Source organism: Accipiter gentilis, chromosome 6 (genome assembly GCF_929443795.1).
Source record: "Accipiter gentilis chromosome 6, bAccGen1.1, whole genome shotgun sequence".
NCBI lineage: Eukaryota > Metazoa > Chordata > Aves > Accipitriformes > Accipitridae > Astur > Astur gentilis.
Genome location: NC_064885.1, coordinates 7,196,188 through 7,218,923, shown reverse-complemented (window position 1 = coordinate 7,218,923; position 22,736 = coordinate 7,196,188). Strand labels below are relative to the sequence as shown.

Below are 22,736 nucleotides of genomic sequence, written 5' to 3'. Positions count from 1 at the left end.
CTTGACTTGGATATCTGTAAGAACTGATAATGAATGTACAAGTAACTCCTCTGATAGTATTTGATCAAACTATTTCAACAGTGTCTCCAGCCATACAAAGAATAGCCTATTCTCACCCTACCCAGCCACCTTAAAAAAGGAAGCTGCACGATGTTGTCCTATTAAGTGAATACGATTCCCTACCTGCGGCAAGAGATGATGGGACAATAATGCCTACAGAACAAGCCTGAAAAGTGGGCAGCAGCCAAAATACTTGCCAGTAGAAAAAGATAAATGAACTCATTTAAATAAAAAAAAAGGATGGCCTCAGTTTGAAGTAGCAGGAAGAGACCACAAGCTCCATGAGCTGCCAGGATCACATCACCTCAAAGGCAATAGCAAAGTCAAGACTTTTTTTGCTATTATTCAGTTTGTAAGGTTGGGGGTTTTTTTGAACCCTCCTTTTTAGATACATATTTACAGAAACTCAATTTCTACCAGACCGTGGATAAGCAAGGACAACAGGCCAGCTCTCACTTCATACATGTTACAATTATTCCAGATTTACATGGAAAACCTTCAAGATTTGTCTCATTTACGTAACTTAAGAGCAGGTGGAAGAGCACAACGCTACTTCCCATGCAAACAACAGACCTCGGTGCCATGCAGCCACAAAAAGAGACTGCACTGTCATTCACCTTCATCCCCTGCAATTCCGAGTGTAAAATGGCCCCTCAGCTCTCACACCTCTGCCTCCTCACCTTCCAGTACCTCCAGACCAAGGCCTGCTGCAGATTGTGTCCAGCCCTGCAGCACAACACATTGCTGCTGAAACGCAGCACCCAGATCAGTTACTTATACCAAAACCCAGGCTAGATTCGGCTGTGTGAGCCCACAGGGGCCAGAGATAGGCCAGGTCTCCCCTCAGACATTGCCTCCCTGAGGAAGCAGGGCCCACAGCCAGCACCCACTCCCCAATCTCCCCAGGCTGCAGGACTCCCAACCCCTTCAGCCTGGGAAAGGAAGAAAAACCTCATTTCTATCGCCTTTAATCTCTTACTGCGCGCTGAGGCTGCCTCAGAGGCAGCAACACACCTCGCCCACTACCACCCCAGCCCCTCACCCTCTGCTGAGGGGGCCAAGCTGCCTGCCTGCGCCTTTAAATCCTCCTCAGGAGGCTCCTCCCTTCCCTGCCGCTGGCCCCGCCCCGATGCCGCGCGGCTCTTCCGGCGTCGGCTCCGCCCCTTCCGGCTTCGTTTCTTTAAGGCCCCTGAGGCGCGGCGGCGGGAGTGTTGGCGGTGAGAGGGGCTGAGGGGCGGCTGTGGCGGGGCCTGGCCGAGGGTGCCCGGCCATGGGGTACTCGCCGGGCTGGAGGTGGCTGAGGTGCTGAGCTGAGGGCCGGCGCCTGCGAGGCAGGACCTTGCCCCTCAGCCCTGCTGGCAGGGACGTTGTTGAGGCTGGGCCTGGCGCGGAGGGCTGTGGAGACCCGGGGGGGAAAGAAGGAAGGCTCCCGGTCTGTTTGAACTTCCTCTCTTATGCTCTTCTCGGCTGTGAGAGACGCCCAGCCTGGCTGCCTGGTTCCTGTCTTTCTAGTAGCTCCTTTGTGCTTTGTGGGTGTTGCTTATTTTGTACACGTTTGCCTCTCCCCGATCTGGTCGCTGTGTGGTCGTTGGTGGTTAGCCCTATTTTATAGGAGGGCATCTCACGCTGATTCCTTCCTCCAGCCCTGTGGGTCACACAGTTGAGTCAAGGATGGTAAAAGCAACCTCGAGTATTGCTGCTTGAAGCATTTCATCCTATGGATGTGTCTCTCTATCCCAGAACTCTTTTGATGTGTTGCAACATCAAAGCGAGTGTCATTTAGTCTTACAAAATGAATAGATGGAGAATTCAACAGGTGTTAGTTGTGCTTAACAGTACATAGCTGGGTGGGAGAGACAAAGGTCTTTAGTCTTCATCAGTTTTAATATTGGTTCAAGTCTTATAATGTTTAGCTATCTATTTTGCCCATGACTCTTACAAGAGTGGTATAGAAAGCTCTCCCTAATTAAACAGAACAAATAAGGTAATGGAGTATAATTACTTACAGGAAAGAACTAACTCAAAAGTGATTACACTTACTGTAGGTCAGACAACTCTTTGATATGTCATTTATGCTTTGAGAAGCTTATTACCTTTCTTAGGTTTCATCAGCTCAGCTAATAATGAGGTACACTGCAGCAAATGACTTTCTGAACAATTCATAGGCTGCTCCCTGTTTGGCTTAACTCTGGTCATATACAGACCTGATTAACAGGTCTCCAGCAAAAACAGCTGCTGGAGTATGAGTTAAATTCATAATAGCTTCCACAGCTACAATGTATTTGACAATCAGTATGATTCAAAGCAGTGTTGTGGGATAAGGTCTCATATTTGTGCTATTTCCATTTTTACTGCCATTGTGAAGTAACTTTCCCTGGTAATGGGGACATGTTCATGTCCTTTCTTATACTGTAAAACAAGGCTGAGGTAGTGCAATATATGGAGTTTTGAACTGCTTGTACCTTGTACCTACCCTGTTTTTCCAAAAAAAAAAAGACCTAATTAAGCTGTTAGACTGAAATGGAAATAATAATTTTGGTATTGATCAGAAACCGGTTATGTTTTTTGTTAAAATAACATGTCTACTTGCTTGTTGCCAGGCACTGGATGACCATAACTAAACAATGTCTGTACCACGTGGGGCTGTCCATGCAAAATGGATAGTTGGGAAGGTAATAGGAACCAAAATGCAGAAGACTGCCAAAGTGAGAGTAACAAGGCTTGTGCTAGATCCTTACTTACTAAAGGTAAAAGCTGGTTAAGAACTTGTCTTGCATGGTAATTTTTGTACTGTGTGGAGGAATGTTTTATTGATTTGACTCTTAGAATTTTTGATAGCGCTTTATAATGCAGACTCTTGAAAAACTTGCATAATGATTTGGCTGTGGGGATGACTGCAAAGGATGAAAAGCAGTGTGTTTTGAGAACACTTCCTTACCAAATATCTGCTAAATGTATTTCTTTGAAGTGTTTTGTTAATATACTTCATTTGATATCAGTTTTGAAGGTACATTTTTGTTGTTTCACACTTAAATTTAAATTTTCCTATTGATTTGGAGTATGCTTTGTTTTGGAAACTTGACATTGTATTAGTTGCTTTTACAATAAATTTTGTAGCAGTTTTTCTGTATGCATAATTGTAAGCATTACTTAGTATTTGAATCTGTACTGCAATGTGCTATATGAACTTTGTATTTATCACTTCTTGTCAATGCATTTCAAATAGGGAGGTTAAAATTAGTATTGTCTCCATTTTTAGACAGGGAAACCGTGGTACATGTTGGTGCAATAACTTGCCTTCAGTGATCAGGAGGTTAAGGATAGAGTCAGGATTAGGTAATGGGTCTTGCAGATCCCAGTCCAATGCTTTATCCAGTAGAAGAACCTGCTAATTTCTTTCTTAAAAGAAAGATTCTGAATTCTGCTGTTCCAATAAGAATAAATACTGAATTTTTATATGAAAGAAAATTAATTGAGCAAGAAAACTCTCGAATTACAGACTTCAAAATACTGATTTCAGGGCTGATGAACTTTAGACACGTTATGATGAATAAGAATCAGTATCAGTTCCTGTAGCGTGGACTGCACAGGAAAGCCATTCAGCTTGGAAGAGCCAAGGCAGCTGTCTTGCTGGAAGCAGTATTGATGTGAAGCATCCTAAGGAGAGGAAGGGCTAACACAGCAGAACTAGAGAGCAGAGAGGCCAGTGGAAAGTGGTGATGCTAGGAAAGGGAGTCTATGTTAAGTGAAGAGCTTGTGGATACAGGTAAAAATAACGTGTTTGCTATGAACAGCTTTTTGTACTTGGCTTTTTTTCCCCCCATCTCCTTTTCTGCAGGCTCGGCTGGCAACAGCACCCTGACTGGAGAGGCTGTTGGGGAAGGGTAGTGCTGTGCTTTCTTTGGAAAAACAGTAGAGTGCACAGTTGCATTTCTCTTTGTGATCTCATTAAAAACATAGATAAGACTTTACTTCTCCTTAGTGAAATACAGATTGGTTTATATTAACTATATATTTGCCAATTGTTTAATTTTGGAATCTAATGCCATGGTTTCCTTTTTTCCTTCTACAGTTCTTTAACAAACGAAAAACCTATTTTGCCCATGATCCATTGCAGCAGTGTGTTGTTGGAGACATTGTTCTTCTGAAAGCTTTGCCTGAGCGAAGGAGCAAACATGTGAAACACGAACTGGCTGAAATTGTTTTCAAGGTTGGAAATGTCATAGATCCAATAACAGGAAAGCCCTGTGCGGGAACCAGATTCCTTGAAAATCTGTCAGATTCGGAAAATCTGACAGAGGCAGATACTACCTATCTAAGTGAAAAACTTCAGGAACTTAAAGTTTGTTCAACAGACAAATAGTGGAGAAAATATTTAAACAGAAGGCTTTTCAGTTTGTCTCTGTCAGGGATGTTTGGAGCCCTGCTGTTGTATGTTAAATGTTTCAGTGAAATCTGTAGTCAAAATAGTAAAAGTAGTTGCTTATAAGAACAGATGTTACAGATTGATAGGCACCTCAAATCTTTAAATGAAAATACAGAGAATGTGAGTTTAGTGTTAACACTTAATTTTGTTGCATGTAGTTTTCCCCAAGCCTTGACAGTTTCAAAAGCCAGCTTCTTGCTTGGAATGACTCTTCCGGGTTGAGAGAGACAAGAATATAATTGTATAATGTTTAAGTTTGGTGGGAGGGTCATTACATTATTTGATCTGTATTTCAGACAGTCTTTTGTGGTTTGTAGGATTACTTTAAGATATTGCTATTAAACCTTTTGAAAGGAAGTGTAGAATTTTAAAACCAGTGACCTGCATGTGTCCTTATTTCCTCTTACAGTTGCTCATACCACATTGCAGTATCTTCTAACTTCCAAAATATCTAACAAAAACACAGCCACTTGCCTTTATAATGGCAGTAAGGTGAGAATAAAAACTCTGGGTAGCTTCAGCATGGTTGCCTTTGTAACCTGTATGAAGGAAGTATTTAGTTCTGGGAGAGATGGATCTCTGAACTGCTCGCAGGAAATAGAAGCTGATGAGAATATAAAGCCAAAAAGTAGAAGTAAAGATGGTTAGATTTAGTCTCATCAGAAAAGCTAATTAAAACACATTTTGGGAGAGATACAGGTACTGATTTGCTGTGTACTTTAATGTGAAACTATAAGGCCATAGCAGTTAATGATTAAAGATCACTTTATCCTGCTACAGCTCTGGGAATCTTGTGTCCTGTCTTCCAGGACATAAACCAAACTAAGAGTGTGCAGCTGTTACAGCAGCCTTGTGTTGCTGACTTTTCATTCAGATCTAAAGGGGCATCTGCCTCAAAACCCAGCATTTGTGGGTGTGTTCCATGTCCCTGTATGGAGGGGAGAGTAGTATATTAAAGCTATGAGAAATCCTTTTTGAAGTGTCTACCTATGTCATGGGTCTTTGTTTAAGATCAAAAACTAAAGGTGTATCTGAACAGAGTTCCTCTGACCTAAAATATCCTACTTTAAGAAGCTGAGCCAGCTTACACTAGTAAGTTAGAAGTTGTGTTCTCTTCTGTTGTCAGTGGTGTAAATCACTTGCCCTTTAACTTCTTTCACCTGCACAAAATCAGTTTCAGCTGCCTGTAAATTGCTGATGGTCCAATTGAACTCAGCAAATTATTTGGGCTGGGAAGAATGACTTACATTTTCTTCAGTGCTTCAAACCAAAAAATACTGCTCTTTGAATGCTAGTCCTCAAGTACTGTCCTGCATGTCAGATCAATAAGCTGGGATGTCAAGACATGTTGATTCAAATGTCTCTGTGTAAATCAATAAATGTGAACAGGGTCTCTGACTTTGAGGAAGTGTCTTAAACATATGGCTGTAGGTTATTCTTGTTATGTTTGTTGAAGTGGTTTAGGTTTATGTAAATTACTTAGTAACTGTAGCTGGCTGATTAAGGCCCTGATCGAAATGGAAGGAAACCTGGGCTCTGACTCCTGCTCCAGTGAGTGTAAAATGTGAAACTTCATCCCTAGCAGAGATTGAGAGAAATCAGACCCAGGCTAGAACATGGCCCTGGGCTGTAGGAGATACACTTAAGTTGTATCCCAGCAGGCAGTAAAGGAGCTTGATCCTCAGTACTTGGGATATAAGTGTTCTAATAACTAGACATAGAATGTTTACAAGAAATAGAAAAAGTTCCCTGTTTGGTTAATGAGTTACATGTACATCTAATTGGGGAAGTAAATCATCTTTCCCAGTGTTTCCTGTGATTTTTTGCTTGAGTAGCTGTGAAAATGTTGTATTTTTTCTAAGATTGATTCATGGCAAGAAGGTTGTCAGTTTTCTTCAGTTTACAGGGAGGCTCTTGGACGGTTGCTCGAGAACTCAACATGCTGTCAGATCAAAATGGGATTAAATGTACATCGTCTGAAGTGTAACTTGTTTTTAAAAGAATGATGACAATTGTAGGTTAAACTGGTTTTTAAAGAGGCACCAGGAACATTGCACCTGCTAGCCTCTGACTTACTTTCACAGAGTGCTGATATAAAAATCACAAAATGGCAATGGAAATGGCGTAGTGAAATGATACACTTTGTATGTGCTATGCAGAAAGACAAGGTTTGCTCATTAACTTTTTTCTTTATTGGCTAGTTGCTTTTCGAACTGTCCTTTAACTGTTAGCCTAATTATAAGTTTATTCTTAAAGTTATTTAAGGATTTGATGCTTAATGTGGGTAGCATCCTTAAGGATGGAAGCGTGCACCACCAGTTTAGCCAAATTAAATACTACTTTAGCTGGAACAGTGTGAAGAAAACATTTCAACTACGCGTGGGTGAAAAATTTATTTGGGGAATAAGAAACAAGGTCTTGCGCGTGATTCAAAAAACCGCCTGGCCTCTTTCTTGGTGTTTTTCAGGCGAGATCCCAAACCAGGGCCGGGGCTGCCTCACGAACTCGGCTGCCGGCGTAGGGGCCCTGGGCTGGGGCACTCCGCGCATGCGCACCTGTGGCTTCTCCCCCCCCCCCCGGAGGGGCGTGGCCGGAGGACCCCCGCCCCGCCGGCGGCGGTGCGCCCCTCGCGTCCGGCGCCGGCGCTGCAACGCTCGCCGCCCCCCACCCCACCCCACCCCCCACCCCCCCCCTCGCCCGGCCCAGGAGGGAGGCGGCCGGAGCAAGATGGCGGCGCGAGTGCTGCTGCGGCGGAGCCTGGCGGGAGCCAGCGCCGTGCCGGGTCTCCCGCCCGGCGGCGGCCTGGCCCTCAGGTGAGCCCTGAGGGGGTGAGGCGGGCGGGAGAGGGCCGCCGAGGGGGGCTGGAGACGCAGCCGACGCCGCTCGCGCCTCCCCTCGCCCCGCCGCGTAGACCGACCTCCCCCCCTCCCCCCCTCCTTTTTCTGACTGGAAATGGCGCCCCGCTCGCCCGGGGAGCTGACGGGCCGGGCCCGCGGCCCTCCCGTGGGGCGGGGAGTGCGACGCGCTCGGGGTGTCCTTCAAGGTCATGGGCCCCAAGGCCAGCCCCTTCCCCTCCCTTCCCCAAGTCCGCCCGTGGGTGGGGATGATGGCCGCGCCGCAGACCCGCCGCGCCGCACCCCTGCCCTGAGCCGCCGGGGACGGGGTGCCCGCCACCCCCTGCTGCCTGTCTCCCGGAGTCAGGCTGCAGGGACTCCCCGCCACTGCAGGCAACAGGGTGCACAGGCACCCCACGGCCACGTATCGCCGGGTGTCGGGCTGCACTGTCACCCTGCACACGTGTATTTCTTGTTTTGGGGTATATGTTTGCTCTGCACCCAGATATCCCTCCAGAATCAGGGTGTACAGCTACTCCGCATCCCAGCTCCGCCAGGCAACAGGGTGCACGGTCACCCTGCATCTCATGTTCTCTGGTGTTGGGGTGCGTGGCTGCACACGCAACACCAGCCTTGGTGTCCAGGACACACAACCACTCCACGGTCATGGTGCCAGGTTGCACCTCTACCCAACATCCATGTTTCCCCCGGTGGTAGGGTGCATAGCTGTGCACACCAGCATCTTCCTGACTTAGCAATGCACAGCTACACATGGACCCAGCATTGACGTGCACCCCTTGGGTGTCAGGACACATGGATTCATACTTCCCTCAGGAGCTGGGATGTGTGTGCACATGTGTGTGCATGTTGACACATGCACAGACACATCCATCAAGTTTTGGGGTGCAGACATTTGCATGCCTACATGTCTGATCTGTGAAAGGTCAGGCACATGCACACACCTCCTGGGTGGGAAGGGTGCGCACACACGTACACAGTGCTCAGAGCACAGATGTGCACACGTGTCTTGAGTATAGGAAGCAGACACATGTTCCCTGGCTGTTGGAGACACAGAAGCGGTCAAGCTGGGATGGGTCTATGCACATTTTTCCTCCCTTTCTTTGAAACGGGGAAAGCTGCTGTCTTAAGCCTCAGAATGGGCAGCAGCCCCTGTGCAAGACTAGAGGCATCACTGCAAGCAGCTGTTTGAAACAGGAATGGGGGAAGTTTTGGAGAGTATATGTTGTGAGATTTTATGTGCATGTTTTGCGTTTTTTTCCTAGTTTCAAATAAACTTGTTTAGGCCACAGATCAAAAAGTGTCAATTATAGACAAGTTGTTTTTCTTTCTCTTCCAGGCAGACATGGGTTACTACAAAATCTAAATACTTGACCTGATATCTCCCACCCAGTTTATATTTTGTGCTAAAGCAGAAGCTAAGTTGGATAGAAGTGTTTTCACCATTGTTTTTAATCTAATCTAAGCAAGCTCTTCAGTGTTACGCTTTTGTGTTCATAGCCCAATCTTTGTAGCAAGAAAGCTAAACCCATTGTTAACATTTGTAGGATAAGAACTTGCTAGCAAAGTAAAGCAGTGCCTTAACAGATTGCATGAAAACTCTCTTTAATCAGTATTGTTCCCAGAAAATAAAAAATTGTGAAGTGTGGTGATAATTCCATGTAGTTTGTCTAGATTCATTCTATGTATATATTCACATTTTCATTAGTGGTATTTGGGGTTTGGAACAATTTGGATCTAATATCTGTTTTACTTGAGACGGGTATTGTAATGTTGTGGGGCTTAACGCTAAGAAGTTAGTTAAAAGTAGATCAAAAGTAGTGTTGAACTACTCTGTGGTTGATGCTCACAACTGGCAGTCCAAAGACATTAATTTAGTCCCTGCTCTTCCAGAGTTAATCTTGGGTACATATTGCCCACACAAGTGAACCAGTAGTCAGTTCAGGGCTTCTTGATTTATGGATGTCCAGAATGACAGCAGTAGTGTAGGACTTCTCTAAGGATATGGATTAAAAATAAGACCCTAGCATCTCAGGTTGGGTGCACTGACTATCTTGTTTTAATAAACTTCAGCTGGTACTGATCTTTATTATAAGTAAAGTATATATTTAGATGGATAGTCATGATTTGTTAGTCATTGTTCATGAAGAACTTAAAATTGCTGGGTAAAAGATTTTACATAAATGTAAAGTATTACTCATTTCATTGTATTGAAACCTCCAGTTTTAGGTGCAGTTTAACATTCAAGTCGTGAGACTCTCCTAATAGCAAAAGAATTTGCTTTTCAGTATAATCCCCGTAACTCCAGCTGCTGATAAAGCTAGTTCACAAAAAAAGCATCATGATGATTTGTCTCTTTCATCTTCAGAGTTCACTGCAAACAATAATCCTCATGGGAGAATGTTCTCAATATTAGGTTTTTAACTCCATTTAATAAAGGGGAGGAAATGCAAATAGTTTATGGATCCAAGTTGAAAAAATGAGGACTGCAGGACTGGGATTGAGTTCTGTCACCTGGAGTCCTGTTGTCCACTGAATATTAGCGCTTACTTTAAGGGAGCTTTTTAAAACAACTTGGATTTATTAGGTGGGGTTTACCCCCTATCATCTGGGACAGATTGTGTTCCTGTGGCACCTGATGTAGATGTGGCAACACAACTGCAGTCACCTGTGCCTCGCCTCCTGCAGCTGAGATCAGAGATATGTCTACTCCAGGCAGCTGTGTACCCTCTATTCTAGCAACAGCCTTATCATGGAATGCTCTTTTAAATGCTTGTACTCAGGAATAGCTGTTTAGCTTTCAGCACAGTAACGTGTTTGTGTGTTTGCCTAGGACCAAAGGCGGCACCATTTTCAATAAATACACCAATAAGATATTTACAAATTACTTCTTAACCTTGAAGGTCATCTCAGCTGCAGTTGTTCTTCTGGTTGTTATTGTTTCTCTGCTATGAAATACTTTTCCTTTCTTCCATCCTGCTTCTAGAGGGTGAACCAGTTCATTATGTTATTTTCAGACATTGGGACTAAAAGGTTGATTGTTGAAAAACACTGCTAGTGTGAACTACTTTTGTGTAATACAGACAGGCGTGTTCATGAAGGTATTTCTCCCAAAGGAAGTTGAGATTTTCTTTCCCTATTTTTTTTTTCCTTGAATGATTGTCACAAACTTCTGATATCTGGAAGACAGCTGTATAGCTGAAGATTGATAGCTATCTTCTGGATCTTCTAGTCAGTTATTAAGGGTGAAAAATTGACTTCTGAGGCAGGAAAAGGTTTAAATTCCCAGCTGCAGTGCCACATTTTTTCTGTGTCAGAGAAGTATTTTAGTATTTCAGCAGAAACCCTATATCATAAAGAGGCAAACTGAAGGAAGTGCTTCTTATGAGAAAGAAGAAAAAACACTTGAGCTTGGGGTCCCCTGTCATACATTATAAAGAATCAGTGAAAATATATCAGCTTTCTTGTCCTTCTGCACAGTTTTTGGTGAGGGGTCTTCCATCAGCTGGAAGAGAGAAGAGTAATTCCTTTAACACATCATTTTAAAAAAGCATAGTTATCAATTGTAATGTTTTTTGTACTCTGTGGTGTAAAAGGAAGTGGTATTATTTTGGAATTGTACTTGCAGAAACTGCATAAAGATTAGATAAAAAAAGACAGTGAAATTCTTCTGTTTCAAAGAAAGGAAAATTGTGAATGCTGTTCAAAGAATGTGGATCTGTACCCCTACATAGTACAGTTGCCAGAATTTGGAATTGAAGTTTTTGCAGGCTGTTTGTTTCCCACCACTCGCAATTTTTCCCAAATTAGACTTTCATTATATTTCTTCTCTTGAAAGATGCACTATTTAACTTTTCCTTTTTTAGAGCTATATTTAAGCAACATAGGAACAGATGGCAGTTACTTTCCTGCTTACGCTGTACAAGTTTTTCCTTATTCACACTGGTTTTGCTCTTTTTCACTCTTGTCTGTGTACAGCAGGACAGACCCAGCCTTTCTGAGCAAAGACGCTTGATTAAAAAGAGGATAAATAGGCAGCAAAAGCAGCCATCCACCCATTCGCTGCCATGTGCACAAAGAATAAAAGTGGATAGTGTATGGTTAACTGCTCAGCTCTGTATCTAGTAAAATGGTTTGTGAGAGGGTTAATCTCAGCAGGGAAAGAACTGCCTTTACCTTGCTAGGAAGTGGCTCAGTGGAAAGTTTTAGTAACAGATGTATATGTAACTGTGTGTTATGATACTGTTTGCATTGAACTTGGTTGTACCTATCTTCCCTGCGTTGTGGGCATTTTCAAGACACACTCAGTGACAGTATAATGTACTTGTTAATATGTAGGGGGCTGGTATCTTCAGCTAGCAGACCTCGTGAAGACAGTTGGTTAAAATCGCTATTTGTTCGCAAAGTCGATCCAAGGAAAGATGCTCACTCCAACCTTCTAGCCAAAAGAGAGACCAGCAGTCTGTATAAACTACAGAGTGAGTGATATTTTTATATTTAACATTACAATTTCTTTATTCTGTTCCTGCATTTCTCACATGATGTTGTTGTTTCAGTTCACAATGTAAAACCAGAATGTCTAGAGGCCTACAACAAGCTTTGGTAAGTGTGCGTATTATGTTTTCACATTTTAGACATGTTGATTTGATCACAAGCTGTTCTGAAAATGGGCAAATATCATAATTATTTAGAGGGGAGGTGGAAAAAATCTGGTTTTACTTTCAGGTAATGGTGTTAAATAGATCATGTTATTCTTGGAGAGAGATGGCAAAAGATACTTTACTCAGTTCACCCCCTGCCTTCCCTCTTGGAAGTATCATTTTCCTAAGCTGAAATTTAGGATGATACCTTTTATGAAAACATTGGTGACATTTGTTGGAACAGCTCTCCCCCTTCCCTTAGTTGTCTTACAATTGCTGGTCCATGCAGGTAGATTGTGGTATGCTACCGTGTCCCACTCCAGTTGCCATGTAGGTATGTGTTGGGGGTGGTTATTGTGTGCATACAGGAAGGAAAGGGAGAGATCACCAGTAAGTAAAACTCCATGCCAGTATTAAATTGAAGTATAATTTTGAAGAGATTTTAAAAACCCAGGGGCTGACTTTCTCTCAGCTCATCTATATCCTTCTACAAAAGTATTGTTACTGAGATTTACTCCTAAAGACCTATGCAAATCCTTGGATAGGATCTTTATGTTGGGGTGATATCCTTCAAAGGGAGCAGTACTGTTAGGGGTTTTCCAAAAAGCTACAGCTTTATAAAATGTATGAATTAGTAACATTTTAAATTTACTACTTCAAGGATAAAATTGCAGAAATACTAGTCCTGTTCTGCCTACATAATCACTCTTCTGGAGCCAGAACAACTGCCTTTTCAAGAACTGTATGTTTAAATTTGGAAATGTAGCGAGCCTCACACGTTTCGAAACAGCAGTGCTTTCTCACTGACAATGATCATCTTGTCAGTTAAATAGTACATTCTTAGCATAATGATACTCTACTGCAACCAGTTTTTTAAGTGTGGTGTATTGGTGAAGACACAAGCTGGGCAGGAGGGTGGGGAAGAAGTTCCCAACTCCCAGTTTATTTCCTCGACTATTGGTTACTTGCACAACCATGAGTAGGTTGCCTAACATCTCTGTGCCTTCATGTATTTAGCTTTGAAATGGGTCTAGATAACCCAAAACTGTTTTCCTTGCTATACAAACATAGAAATCCACTAGAATAACATTCACTCATAAGGTATTTTTAGCTTTTTTGTTTAAAAAAAAGTAAATACACAGAGAAGCACAATTAGCATTTAGCCAGCTTTCTGTTTAAAAGCTTAATATAAACATGCCCAATTATACAAGACAGGATACCAGTTCTCCGCCTTATCTCATGAGCTGCCTAAATGTTGAGTGAAAGCAGAACCTTTTCTTTTCAAGGAGAGACAATAGCAAAGAAAGAAACTGCTGACAGCAATCAGTTGAATTATGTGTGGTTAGATTTATTCTTTCCAAACCAAAGCAAATTTAAGTATTCCAGGGAAGGAGAAAACTTAGGAATGGAGTAATAAAAAACCCTAAGCCTCTCTGAACTTCCCTCCTTCTTCTCCCTAAATTAAAGATGAACAGGTTAATTCCTTATTCTGTATCAAATTAGCATAAGGATTAGTCATCATGTATTAATAAAGACATAATATCATGAAGAAAATTATGAGAGTACTTCATGAAACACTGTGGTTAAGGACCCCTTCTGAAGAATTAGAAACAGTTATTTTAAAAAAGGAAAAAGATGGTGTTCATAAGGTATTCTGTGGGTGTTTTTTTCTATAATTTGCAACAAAATATATTTTAGGGTTATTGTAATAATGTACCATTCCTGTTTAAAGCTGTCTTTCTAGGATCTCATTATGCTTTGCAAAAATGAACTGATGGTGAAACATCCTTGAAAACATCCTTGGAGAGTCATTCTATCATATTACTTACACTATGTAGTGAGAAATCTTTAGGTACAAATTGGTAATGAGATTTGCTCAAGGTTGTCTAGAAAGTCAGTGGCAGGATCAAGAGGAAAACTCGTATCTAATGACTCTCAGCCCCAGACCAGCCTACTTCCTATTACTTGATATTGTGCAAAGACTCATTGCCTATGAGCCAAACTGAGTAAGAGGGGTAATTATTCAGGGAAAAATATTAAAAGGCAAAGTTCAACTGGAGTAATTGACTTATTCATCAAAATACAGTGCAATGAAAGCTGTGGTAACTGAGTCAGCAATCAGTAAAACTTAATTTCTTAATGCTAATGTAGGCCACAAAGTTCGAAAAAATGTTAGAAATACTGGAAATAGTCAAACAGAAATTGAAGGTATTTTTAAGGCAGTTTCACTGTATGCTTTAATGGGTAAGTTGCCTCAAACTAAGACCACTTTCTGAAATGGTAGAAAGCAGTAAGGCTGCATACTATGAAGTACAGTCATCATTTGATCTACCAAAATACATGTTTTTATTCATTCAGCTCAACAGAATTAATAGCATTGTAACTGGTACAGAAGACTGTCCTTTCCTATTATTGTGTATTCTACCTCCCTCAATAAGGAAAAGCTTTTCCTAAAGCAAATCACCCATGTAGTTAAGCTGCATTTTCTGTGAGACATCCTGATACTTACTTTCCTAATGTGTTGGATGACCCTTTAGGTGATAGACATAATTTATTGCATCAAAAGAATTCTACCATGCTGTGTATTTGTCATACAGTCTAAGAAATGGTAACACTTACCTTAATTTTTCATAGTGTTGTAGCTATCTTCCCCCTGTATAGCAGATTTTTGTATTTCAGCTTTCTCTTCTGAAAAGTACAGCTTGTGAATTTTCATACCATAATGATAAACGTGTGGTAATGTATTATACATATCAACTGTAGCCTCCCTGAAGGAAATGCAACATAGTGTCTGTATTCCTTGTTTTCAAGTCAAGAGGTGCTGCCAAAGATTCATGAAGAAAAACACTACCCATGTGCACTGGTGGGGACTTGGAACACGTGGTACGGAGAGCAAGATCAGGCTGGTAGGAGATAGAAGTACAACAGAATGTAAAACCATACAAGTGAAACGTGTGCTTGGCAGGTTTCTTCTCTTTAAATCATCTCTGTTGACAGTAAACCTTTAGCAATGTATATAGTGAGGGTGTGTGTGCATCAATTATCAGTAGTCATTAACATTTACAGTGCTTGCTTTTTGTCTTGTTGAGTTTGACGGTAAAGCATTAATTCCTAAAATTTGTCCTATTGTTAATACACTTTCATGTTTTCTAGGTGGTAGATTAACAGTTTTGGGAAATGCTTGCAAAATGTGGTCCTGTAATATTTTGCGGGCACAGATTACATTCCTGGATATTTAGGATAAAGGCAAAGGCTTACAAAGACAGAGTTTATCTTGCATTGGCCAGTGTAAAAGCTTTACTCAGACTTTCATACTGTAATTGCTGTATGATAATGAAATGCAAATCATTCACACCATCTGAAAAAATGATTGCATTGTAAACTCAACAATAAGCTAGGCCTTTATGGGAGAAAAGTAAAAATATTTCTGTTCATGTTCATATAAGGATGCTGCCTAACTATGCAGATTGAAAATATATTGGAACTAGAAATTACTGAAGAGCTGCTGCAGAGGTAACTACAAAGAGTCTAATGTAGAGAGAAAATCTGAAAAATTTCCTAGACTCTGGGAAATTGAAGGAATGGGAAGCCACGAATACAGAGTGGTGTACTGATATTTGTTATGTAGTTTGTTATGTAGCTCCATTGTTAGAGCTATGCCAGTATCAATGTCATTGCTTTGTTATTGAAAAATATGTACACATTACTTTTTCCTGCATTCACAACATATTGCAATATTGGCACTAAACAAATGTGAAGAAATAACAGTAGAGAAAACAAACAATGTCTGAGAAGCAATTCTGAAAGTTGAAGGGAAATTGGGGAATGAAGACAATTGAAGTGAGAGTATCTTAGCCAAGTCTCATTCATTGCTTCTGTAACATATTAACAAAGACTGTATCTGTAATTGCATCCATAGCCTGCCTTGAAAATGTTATTGCAACAGTTCTAGCAGTGTAATAAAGCAGATTATGGGGTTTTGACTTCTTTAGTACATGTGCCCAGACTGTGTTAATATTAGGTGGATATATCAAAATTGCCCTGGGGATAAGACAGCAGAAGCAGGCACACTGGATGAATCTGCTATCATGAAGTGCCTTATATTAGTCTCCAGTTTGCTCTCCTGGAAAAGGCACATGACTGCTTTAGAGGAGAGAAAATAACTTTTGTGACTCTTTGAGGTGAAATATTGTTGCCTTGCTATATTAAGTGCTTGTAAATAAATCTTGTTATGATTTATTAAAGGGGTTTATTATGATTTATTAAAGAGAGAATGCTTTGAAATAACTCAGATGTAGATACCTGTTCTGAAATCGTTTTTATGGGGAAGATCCTAGCAAATGTAACATTTCTAGCATGTTCAGATATCTTCTGCTTTTTTTAATGTAATGTTTACCTCAAAAATAATATTTGCATCATTTTTCATGTCCTACAGAATGTGTGTTGCTCTCTGTGCTTGAGTAATTTACTGAATTAAAAAGTCTACCCCTCTACTGCTCTTAAAAGAAATTGGTATAAAACACATTTTTTGAATTAAGTCATCCTCTTAAATTGAATCTCAATTTCTACTACAGTCATGAAAGTCATCACATCTTACTAGCATGGCAACAAAAAGTCCTTTCAGAAATTTCCCTGTTATCTTCAGAGTAGATTGCAAAGTTCTCCAAGAGAACCCTTTTCAAAAAGCAGATGATTCCATCCATTACTCTTAAAATGTTCAAATGTGTAGTGCTTTCTTTAGTGAAAATCTATTTTTAAACCTGTTACCTGATTTCTATTTTTGTATAATTCTGTAGTATGAAGAGCATTTTATATTGTGATATTCCATAAGAGTTAGCACTGGTCTGTGACATCCCTGAAAAAGCTTCCTTTTTTCTTTTTCAGTTCATCTGTGGAGATATGAGGGAGGCTATCCAGCTCTCAATGAGGTCATGAGTAAACTCCGTCAAAATAAGGTAAAATGCATTGATTTTGTTAGAATTGGTTATTTTACTCAGAAGAGAACAAAGAATAGAGCAAAGAGCTGCCCATTTGGATACCCACTTCAATATCTCATCACTTCCTATACAAACTTAGAAGCCTCTTTGGAAAAGGGTTTATTCTCATATTCAGAAATACTGAAGTTTAACACGTGAATACTTTATGAAACACACTGAGTGTTGTGTAAACATGCCACTTGAAATTTTCAGATATGCCAGGGGAATTTAGAAGCCTTTACAATTTAAAGGATTTCAATGTCCTAAACCCTCAAGATAGAATTAAAAAAAATAATAATCTAACCCACCGTATGGTATACTGCTTTTTGTTGTTGAAACATAATACAGAGTTTGACAGCGGTCACATTGTTTTTTAGGAATTCACAGAGTTTCGCAAAGAAAGAGGTAACATGCTTCTCTCACGCAAGAACCAATTATTGTTGGAGTTTAGTTTCTGGAATGAACCTGTTCCCAGAGAGGGACCTAATATTTATGAACTGAGATCCTATCAACTTAGAGTAAGTTTAAATTTTTCTTTTTATTTTTTAAACTCCATGCTGTTGTAAAATGTTCAAAGCATGTTTATACAATGTAGATGAAAAACAGATCTCATCTTAAAAATCTGGTTCTTATCAAAGCTGATGTCTGAGTCATTGTTGCTCTCAAAGTGTGGGGTCCAAAATGGAGGCAGGCTCCAACAAGGTACTAATATCTGCAGGGCTGAAACCCCTGTGTTTTCATTTGAAGGAAACTTCAGGCAAATGACTAATAAGTAATATAGTAAGTAAACAGAGTAATTACTGATTATTATAATATGCTTATCACTTGAAGGAAGTGATTTTGTTAATACATAGTGTTTTCCATATGCAAATATTGTGAAAACTGTCCAAATATTCTAACTTTCTTTAAACTACAGTTTTAACAGTCTGTTTTGGTTTTGTAGCCTGGAACAATGATTGAGTGGGGAAATTACTGGTAAGTATTGCTTTAGCACTTGTGTTCTCCTGTTTGAGAGATGTATGTTTAAAAATCATGAAGTGGAGGTGGCAGAATGGTACCAAAGCGTTTCAGTCACCCAGTTAATGGCCTGCTTCTGTACTTTTGCAACTTGTAAGATAGATCTTTGACCCTTCATTTATCCTTTGCGGAAAGAAAGAAGAATTCTGTGTGCAAACAACATTGTGGGCTCTGTGGTTTGGCTTTCTTTCACATAACCCTTTTAGTTTGCTGTAATATAGCAGAAACCATTTATTTTCAGCAGAAAGCACTGCTTAGTGAAGGGTGGCAGTTAATTCCTTGAGACTTTGTTGATCTTTCACAAGACCACTAGAAGCTGACTTTTAGTTTAAATGGGCTAAATCTTGGCTCTTTTAATCTTTAAAGTCAAGTTGCTTCTTGAAAACCTATTGAGCAGCACATTTGTATTTTAATACATAGGTTAAAAGCATTTGTGACAGTCTTCTGTTGAATAGATGTTTCTGATTTTGTCTTATTTAAAACCAGTGTAAGCTTCTTTCCATTTACATTCACTGTCCTTGCAATTCTAATGGTTGATATTTTCAATTATTTTGACAAAGGTGAGGACTTGGATTTTTAGACATGTCATTGTCATTGATGTAATTTACTTAATTACAGTAATTTGAATAAAGTAAATTGAATTTAGAATTTTTATAAACTAGGCATATCCATAGTGGTAGCCAATCTGTTTTGGAAGATACAGTAGATTTATAGTTAAGAGAAATATTGATCTTATTTACACAACAAATCATGGAGTATTGCATAGGCAACTGCATAGCAAAGGTCTATGTGAATAAAAAAGTTGTATTCCATTACCACAAAATCTGTGGTGAATGAGTGTGGCAAAGACGACATGACTGAAAGTCAAGGATTTAGTTTTAGAAGAACCTGCTGTAAAAATGGCTTGCCACTTTACACTGTTTCAGCAGTTGCCTTTATACTGAATCTAACATTAAAGAATGATTAATGGACAGTCTAGTGAAACTCTTGGCCTCCCAATTTTAACTCATTCTAACAAGATATATGGGTACATTTTAATTACTTAGAGCTGAAAATCAGTGTGTTGCAGATATTTTTCTTATTTTTAATTGCTGAAGTGTACTGCAAGTGCTGTTTAACATTTCGGCTTCCTTTCAATTCTGTCTTCCTTTCATTTATCATTTATTTCCTATCCAGATCTGCTGTTTTTAATGGCTGCTTTGCTCTTCTGTAGGGCTCGTGCAATTCGTTTCCGACAGGATAACAATGAAGCAGTTGGAGGATTTTTCTCGCAAATTGGACAGCTATATATGGTTCATCACCTTTGGGGTAAATTTCTGTTCTCTGCTTTCTTCTCACTGAATCAGCCCCTAACAGACTGTTGACTTTGCCCAGGAGAAAAGGTTTTTACAAAAGGCAAAGGAATGTCTTAAAATGTTGGGTTTTTTGTTTTACATCAACAGTGTTGATTTTCTTAATTTTTGTGTAGGTAACTTTATTCTTCAAACAAGCAAGCAGAAGTGAACATTTCATGTTTTGTTCTGTTTCCATCAACAGTTTCTCATGGCCCTTTCTTATTAGGGACTATTTGTTTGCTTTCAATAACATAAACATGGCGAGCCATGTCCTACCATCTCTTTTCTCCATCCCCATTCATCCTAAAGTCAGGTTTTTACAGTTTAGCTTCAAGTATCACATATACCACACCTACAAAAAGGAAAGTCAAGCATTTATTTACATTACTACATCATGGTGTTTTGGTTTTCTCTGTGTGTTAGTTTCCACAAATGCTTAAGCTGCTTTTCACATGTCAGGATTGTTTCAACTTGAAGAAACTCATTGTCTAATACTTATTTTAGAAAATACATAGTATCATCTTCATATCTCAACAATTCAGAATATTATATTCCAGCATTAGAAATCTGACACCACTCATGTAGAACTGTACTCTGTTGCATTATCTGTCTTACCTGTGTCTAAGACATTCTCTCTCTTCCCCAGTTCCTCCTGTTTGCGTTGGTTTGGGAGCTTTTCCTTTTTGTGGAGAACTTCTGATTTTTTTCTTTCCCAGTGTTTGCAGCCTCCTAATTACACACTAGAATACTTATAAGGGAGCTATTCATGTGTAGAAGGAAAAGGAGTTACTTCTAAGCTTTGTGCTTGTTGTTTTCCCTCACCAGCTTACAAAGATCTCCAAACCAGAGAAGATATAAGGAATGCTGCGTGGCATAAACCTGGCTGGGATGAACTAGTCTATTACACAGGTAACCTATTAACTTCATTGGAATGCTGGAGGTAGACTTTTGTACATGCCATCATTTTTGTTCTTCAGTACATCGCACAATGATAAAAAGCTTTGCATCTCGGGGAGGGGGGGGGCAGTCTGTGTCAAGTTTTTCTGCTGTACGGGAAAGGAGGGACATTTTGCTAAGCTGCAAAGTGAATTTTGCAGTTGATCATGCAAACTCAAAAAAGTTGCCTAATTGCTAAGAAATTGCTACAGTAGTAGTAAATTTTTATACAAACATCTCTCCTGTAGAAGGACAGATTTGTGTAAATGCTTAAGTTTGTGCCCAAAAATTTAGGGAGCCAATAGTGAAATTCATCTTAAATTATTACCTCTAATATTTCATGAAATACGGGAGCCTTGTTAAATGCGTTCCTTTGAAAGGGGAATTTAGACTTTGGAACTAGAGGCCAGGAGATCTTTGAGATCAAAGATAGCTTTCATAACAAAACTCACAAAAGTATGCTAAGCATGTCAGATTTTGGTTCCATAGGGTACATTTCAAAGGAAGTATACCAGAAAAATGTGAGGTAACTTTCATTATGGTGAAAAGGAATAGAAATATTTGTCTTCAAAGAAGCAGACAGATTATATTTAAAAAATCACTTGTTCTCAAAACTACTGTGCTTCAGTTACAGGAATGTTTGTGGTTACTGATGACTTGGCATGCTCTAGCTAGGAGAGTCATTTGAAGGCAATGGTATCTGTTCAAACCAAGTGTGCAGAACTGCTAATGATCTCTGTTAGTAAAATTGAACCCTGTCTCAATTTTTTTCAGTGCCCCTTATTCAGGAAATGGAGTCCAGAATCATGATACCGTTGAAGATTTCTCCGCTTCAGTAAAGTCACTGATTTACTTGTGCCTACATAGATAAAGTGACAAGTATTTGTCTTAAATTAATTTATGGTATACATTGTATATCATAGTCTGAAATATAAAAGTACTGTATTGAGCTTATAAAAGAGACCTCTTTTCTTCAGAATCTAATGACCTTTTGCTCTTAGGATTGTACCAGGAAAAAAAGAAATATAGGACTGTAATTAAAAGGTTGGTTAATTGAAAACAAGTACAAAGACATATATGAGTTCATCCATGAGACAGTTCCTCAGGTTAAGTATGGCATACAGTATTTAATATCTTTTGCTACATAGACAATGCCCAGTGTTCAGTAACAGCAACAGAATGGAGCGTTACAGGTGCTGTGGCCTTTGTGTAGTGTTATAATAACTGCAGATTTTAAGAACAAATGGGGGAGTTCTGAAATTAGAAGCTCTGAAGCCCTCAGACAGCTCTGAAATACACCTAGCTGTTCTAGCAGGCCTCAAATCAGTAAGTGGCTCTTAATTTACAAATAGGCAGTCATTAATTGAGAATAATACTGTTTGTCAGGTGATAGCTTATGGACAGAGAATAGGGCATTCTGTTTTGCAAGGACTCTGAAGCCTGTGGAAACTAATCGCACATTTGTGTAGATATCTACACCTGAAATTACCTTTGTGATGTATGACCTTCAGTTTTCAAAGAGATGCTGACAAGACATGGTTGTCTGAACATTCTGCAGGGAATCAAGTTCTGTTAAATACATTTATCTCTACAAATGGCCTGGAAGTCTAGGAAAAGGGGTTTAATTTAATAAGCAATCATGACTTCAGACATATGCTTGGTCGGGTGTTTCACTAACTGTACAGTAGGTACTTATGAATTGATGTGTGAAACGCGCATGTTGAGTCAATAGGATTGGCATAAAGCGGTGTACCATTATGTCCAGTTCTATTTTGGTTTCACTTTTAGACTAGAATGTATCAACACTTTTGGTGTCTGCAATGATGTGAACATCCTGTAAGTGAAAATAATACTCTCTCTTTAAAGTGGCTACAAAAATCAGTGTAACATACAGAATGTACAAATCAGTTACTGAATGTCCAGTTTGTACATTTCAATGAGTTTTCAGGAAGAACATATCAGTCAATAAAATCCTTTTAATTTTCACATTTTACTGGCACCTTATATGTATTGCACCACCTGTGTTTTCTCTCATCTTGCAGTGTTTATTATGGAAAATTCGAATAATTGCATAGTATATTTCAGCTTATTTAGCCAATATCACTTCTCTGTGTCAGGGACAGCATTTCCCAGTATTCTGCTCTCCTTCTCCGAAATGAATTTACTGTATCTCCATTACATCCCATTTTGCTAAGTATTCTAGATGTCCTAAGTGCTGTGGTGATAAATACAAAATATTTCTCCTTTCGATTTTTCTCCACAAATTATGCTTAATTTTTCAGGTCTGATTTCTTTTTTTCTTCCCATGTAAAATACATGGCACTCTTGCCTTCACTCAAATTTCATCTTGCTGTTTTCATATTTTCTTCCTGTTGTCAATTGATGATGGGATTTTACTAAGTGAAATTCTGTACTGTACTAGCTTAAAGTTCTCAGCTTGGCTTACTAGGTGAGCCAAGTACATCATTTCAGCTGTTCCTTCTTGTAAATTAGTC

General features: G+C 39.8%; 3 protein-coding genes across 5 annotated transcripts in view; all 3 read left to right on the top strand.

Moving 5' to 3' along the window:
• SUMF2 (sulfatase modifying factor 2) overlaps positions 1–22,736 on the top strand; it is a 221,877-nt gene that overhangs the window by 166,417 nt on the left and 32,724 nt on the right. The gene's annotated exons all lie outside the window — the stretch shown is intronic.
• MRPS17 (mitochondrial ribosomal protein S17) lies at positions 1,206–5,884 on the top strand. Of its 2 annotated transcripts, none has more exons than XM_049803565.1 (3): positions 1,206–1,277; positions 2,661–2,807; positions 4,133–5,884. In XM_049803565.1, exons 2-3 carry the CDS (start codon positions 2,685–2,687, stop codon positions 4,421–4,423), a joined length of 414 nt encoding a protein of 137 aa, XP_049659522.1. In that variant the 5' UTR covers positions 1,206–1,277; positions 2,661–2,684; the 3' UTR covers positions 4,424–5,884. The 2 variants fall into 2 exon arrangements, with proteins under 2 accessions (XP_049659522.1, XP_049659521.1); XM_049803564.1 differs by lacking the exon at positions 1,206–1,277 and adding an exon at positions 1,305–1,734.
• Positions 7,177–22,227, top strand: NIPSNAP2 (nipsnap homolog 2). Of its 2 annotated transcripts, none has more exons than XM_049803558.1 (10): positions 7,177–7,299; positions 11,677–11,816; positions 11,895–11,940; positions 14,790–14,884; positions 16,863–16,933; positions 17,332–17,472; positions 17,898–17,929; positions 19,185–19,279; positions 20,131–20,214; positions 21,016–22,227. In XM_049803558.1, exons 1-10 carry the CDS (start codon positions 7,214–7,216, stop codon positions 21,078–21,080), a joined length of 855 nt encoding a protein of 284 aa, XP_049659515.1. In that variant the 5' UTR covers positions 7,177–7,213; the 3' UTR covers positions 21,081–22,227. The 2 variants fall into 2 exon arrangements, with proteins under 2 accessions (XP_049659515.1, XP_049659518.1); XM_049803561.1 differs by having other exon boundaries at positions 7,216–7,299; positions 8,678–11,816.

Coding starts and splice junctions, on each gene's coding strand:
- MRPS17 (XM_049803565.1), top strand. CDS start 2,685: ATGTCTGTACCACGTGGGGCTGTCCATGCAAAATGGATAGTTGGGAAG. Junction 2,808..4,132: donor TAGATCCTTACTTACTAAAG/GTAAAAGCTGGT, acceptor TTCCTTCTACAG/TTCTTTAACAAACGAAAAAC.
- NIPSNAP2 (XM_049803558.1), top strand. CDS start 7,214: ATGGCGGCGCGAGTGCTGCTGCGGCGGAGCCTGGCGGGAGCCAGCGCC. Junction 11,817..11,894: donor CAGTCTGTATAAACTACAGA/GTGAGTGATATT, acceptor TTGTTGTTTCAG/TTCACAATGTAAAACCAGAA. Junction 20,215..21,015: donor TGAACTAGTCTATTACACAG/GTAACCTATTAA, acceptor AATTTTTTTCAG/TGCCCCTTATTCAGGAAATG.